This window comes from Erythranthe guttata, chromosome 5, assembly GCF_056151865.1.
Source record: "Erythranthe guttata isolate IM_541 chromosome 5, IM_541, whole genome shotgun sequence".
Classification (NCBI taxonomy): domain Eukaryota; kingdom Viridiplantae; phylum Streptophyta; class Magnoliopsida; order Lamiales; family Phrymaceae; genus Erythranthe; species Erythranthe guttata.
Window position 1 is genome coordinate 686,233 of NC_142537.1, and position 3,625 is coordinate 689,857.

Here is a 3,625-nt window from a genome sequence, read left to right on the forward strand (position 1 = left end):
AACAATTATCTTGTTGGGGAATCACAACTTTTTTAAACCTTGATCAAATGTCATCAGTCATCACCAAGTTTCTTGAAATTAAATGATAATTTACTCTTCCGGCAAAATTAATACAAGCCCTCATTTTTTGAGACCTTAAAAATTAATACAAGGTTATCTACAAAGGTATAGATAGAGACAGATGGAGAGAGAGAGAGAGAAAGAGATACAGAGAGATTCCATGAAAAAAATTATTTATTTTGTCATTGATTTTGAATTGTTACATATTTAAGTCCTACGATTCAAGGTTCTTCTTCGGAAATCCCAAGTTGTTGGTAATTAACATAATCGATTTCGTTTAAACGTATACAACACAAAATCTGCTCCGGCAACTCCTCCGCTTTGTTACCCTGTCGAAAAAAAATTAGTACAAATATATTAATATTAACAACTCCAAACCAGAAAATCGGAATCTATTAATCACTCGGGGGAAAGAAAAAAAAACTATACTTGCCTGAATTGTTAATCCAAAATCCAATATACACAGCTTTAACCGATCAAGAAACGTCTCAAATCCCTTTCTTGAAATGTAGCTGAATCTATGCATATCCAAATCAATCTCGAAATAATTTTCACCCTGGCAAAAAAAATAAAAAAACACCCTCTTGAGAATCAAATATTATTAATCTTTAAAACATAGATCAAATTCGAAAGCGGCTAAAAATATTACTGAGTAGAATTGATGTTGAGGGCGAGAAAGAACGGGTTTTTCATTGTAGGCATGCATTAGTTTCCTCTCTGCAGAACTCATAGGAAGGTCATCTACATTTGCCACACGACCGAGTATTTTTAATCTTTCTCTAAAGGGTACGACCGTTTCTGCACGAAAACCCCCTTTCATTTTTTCGACTTCGTCGTCAATTAGCTTCTGTAGTTGTAAAAATATATATATATGTTACATATATCACATAAAAAATGAAAATAATAAAAAAAAGTAGGGGTGCGGTGAACTCGATTAACTCACTCTAATACTTTCTTGAAAATGAGGTGGAAGGTCCCTTGCAAAGCTTTCGGAAAGTTTAAAATACAAAACGAAACTTATTCCTTCTCCGTCTGTTTCGCCCTGAAAAATTGCTGCAGGGTATAACGGTATCTGCAATAACAGAAAAAATTAAATAAATATATAAAATTATTTTATAAAGGTCAATAAATAATTTGCAACAAACGTGAAACATAGCAATTGTTCATTACCTGAACATTTACAACGAGAATAGGCGGTAATTTCCCTGATAAATTAACCGGAGGAAGCTCGACAAATCGAGCAATGTGATTAATTTTTCTCTGAGATAAAAACACATCAAGCCCAAACGGGTAATACGCAGCACAATTCGGAGCAAGCTCCTTCTTTTTATCCCTGCCAAAAAAAACGAAAACAACCAAATTACAAAATAGAAATTAGAAAATATTTATTTCTAAATATTCGAGTGATGATAAATATATACCTCAAATAACTAACTCCCCGAACCCTAAAAGTCCCGGGCTCAACATCCGACCAACTATCCGGAACCCTCTTCCCCAAGGGGCAAAACGGTACTTGCGAACCCGCTATTGGTCTTTGCAGCAAATCCTTCGAAGAAACTGCAACAAAATCAAGATTAGTTACATAATTAGTAATAATTAATAATCATCGAAGATTATTATTTTATTTAATCGGCTACTCACACAAAGCGGCTGTGGGGTGACCTTCTTTCCACTTAAACGAAAGTTTTAGGGCAGCCTTTTTTCTCGCACTAGTAGGGCTCGAAATTAAGGTTCGTCTCTTTTCGACATTATTAACAGTTGAAGCTAAACAAGGCAAACAATTACTCGGAATAATCCCACAATTATCCAATAAACCTTCGTCACCGCCACTAGTTTCTCCAGCTGAGCTGGATACTTTATCCACTAATACAGGCTTTAATCCAATAACCGGTTCATCGGTTTTAGCTGCTCCGCTTATCGAATTCCGCGCAGAATTCGCAACGCACGAGTCATCGGAATGTTCTAAAGAGAGCAATTCTGTGTGAATCAACTTATTTTTCAGCAAGATTTGATTTTTATTTACAATCATCAAAAATAAAAATTGAAACTTTAGTTAAAGATTGAATTTTTAATGTGCATATATATATTACCGTCGGGAATACTTTGGAAATCTTCGTCGCTCCAGTCGGAATCTAATACGGCTGCAGAATCGAACCATGCTTCGTCGGCACTACCTGCTGTTGCAAGAAGATAGATTCAATAACCAAATAACCGAAAAAAATCGAGATTTGTTCCGAATTATTCGTCTGGGTTGATTTAAAATGGGATATGCAACTAATCATCTATCACAAATTAAATCTTTAAATTAGTTCTTCATTAACTAATTATACAGCTAATGAATGCAAAAAAAATAAAAAATAAAAATTAAAAATAAATCAACACTTGGTACATTCAACACTATCACAGAAGTAGATCAAGATTCAATTACACCACCATTATTCAACACATGAGAGAGAGAGAGAGAGAGAGAGAGAGAGAGAGAGAGAGAGAGAGAGAGAGAGAGAGAGAGAGAGAGAGAGAGAGAGAGAGAGAGAGAGAGAGAGAGGTGAACCGTGAAAAGCGGGATTATGGAAGGAGCGATCGCCGGGCAAAGACGGCAGCTTTTCGACGAAATCCGATGATCGATCCGACAAAGAAGAAGGGTCCCTCTTCCTCCAACCCCTCCTTCGTCTTCTTCCACCGCCATTCTTCTTCCTCCTTGAACCCTTACCTCCGACGCAATTCTCCGGCCGGGAAACGCAACCCCCCATTTCAAATCCGAGCCAGAATTACAATAATTACAATATTTGGGGGAAATGAAAAAAATAAAAACAAAGGCTAGCGTAGCGTGTGTATTCAGATTGGAGACATCCAAAATAAATAAATTAAATTAAAAAGGATCGCCTAATAATCATTGTATAATATTATGTATATATCTGTCTCGTATAATATGAACCACAATAGAAGTCTAGAGAGAGAAGGAACTCCATTCTAGATAGAGAAAGCGTGAAAAGTAGGAGAACCCCATCAGCATCAAATAACCCCCCACCCCTCTACTTTTCTCTCTCTCTCTCTCTCTGTAATAAATGATTTTTAATTTTTATTTTTTCTTGCTGTAATTAATCACCTCCCACTGTATAGAGATTCACAAAAACAAAAACTGCGTGTATTATGTGTGTGTGTTTTTGCGTGTGGAAATAGTAAAATACGTGATTTTCAGAGCTCCAGCCAAAAAGAAAAGTCAAATTCGAGGAATTCTTTATTTATTTTAATTTTATTTTTGAACACGGAATAGAATAGAATAGAAGAGGATTTGGGAAGATGGAAATATCAGTGGCGGCAGTTGGGTGCGTGGGCCCTACTTGGACACGTGGCGAAAATCCGAATGGTCAAACGTGTGGGGAGTGGGGGTTTTTCAATTTTCAGCGCGTGTGTGCGTTTCTTTTTTTAACGTTTTGCTGACTTCGCTCGTTCGTCACCAATATCCAACACTACTTTTCGATAAGTTTTTTTTACAGCTTATTACTGTCACAAGATTAAATCTTGGATAAAATTAAGGTCAGCCCCTTAAGTAAAGTTAATTTAT

The 3,625-nt window shown here is 36.2% G+C and overlaps 1 protein-coding gene across 4 annotated transcripts; it reads right to left on the reverse strand.

Moving 5' to 3' along the window:
• Positions 1-219: 219 nt before the first annotated feature.
• On the reverse strand, positions 220-3,337 carry LOC105974799 (hypothetical protein). 4 transcript variants are annotated; one of them, XM_088818383.1, is made up of 9 exons: positions 2,612-3,337; positions 2,151-2,237; positions 1,702-2,022; positions 1,482-1,617; positions 1,231-1,393; positions 1,004-1,132; positions 710-907; positions 494-616; positions 220-389 (listed from the first exon to the last, which is right to left on the reverse strand). In XM_088818383.1, the coding sequence occupies exons 1-9, from the start codon at positions 2,808-2,810 to the stop codon at positions 282-284; spliced, it is 1,464 nt and encodes a 487-aa protein (XP_088674509.1). In that variant the 5' UTR covers positions 2,811-3,337; the 3' UTR covers positions 220-281. The 4 variants fall into 4 exon arrangements, with proteins under 4 accessions (XP_088674509.1, XP_012855411.2, XP_012855412.2 ...); XM_012999957.2 differs by having other exon boundaries at positions 1,702-2,037; positions 2,612-3,332; XM_012999958.2 differs by having other exon boundaries at positions 1,702-2,037; positions 2,151-2,234; positions 2,612-3,315.
• Between the last annotated feature and the right edge of the window lie 288 nt (positions 3,338-3,625).

Bases quoted from the DNA above. Each gene is read 5' to 3' on its own strand.
- LOC105974799 (XM_012999957.2), bottom strand. From the start codon at position 2,810: ATGGGGGGTTGCGTTTCCCGGCCGGAGAATTGCGTCGGAGGTAAGGGT. The intron at 617-709 runs GTAATATTTTTA...TTTTTTTGCCAG, and splicing joins CTCAACATCAATTCTACTCA to GGTGAAAATTATTTCGAGAT. The intron at 390-493 runs GCAAGTATAGTT...TTTTTTCGACAG, and splicing joins ATTTTGGATTAACAATTCAG to GGTAACAAAGCGGAGGAGTT.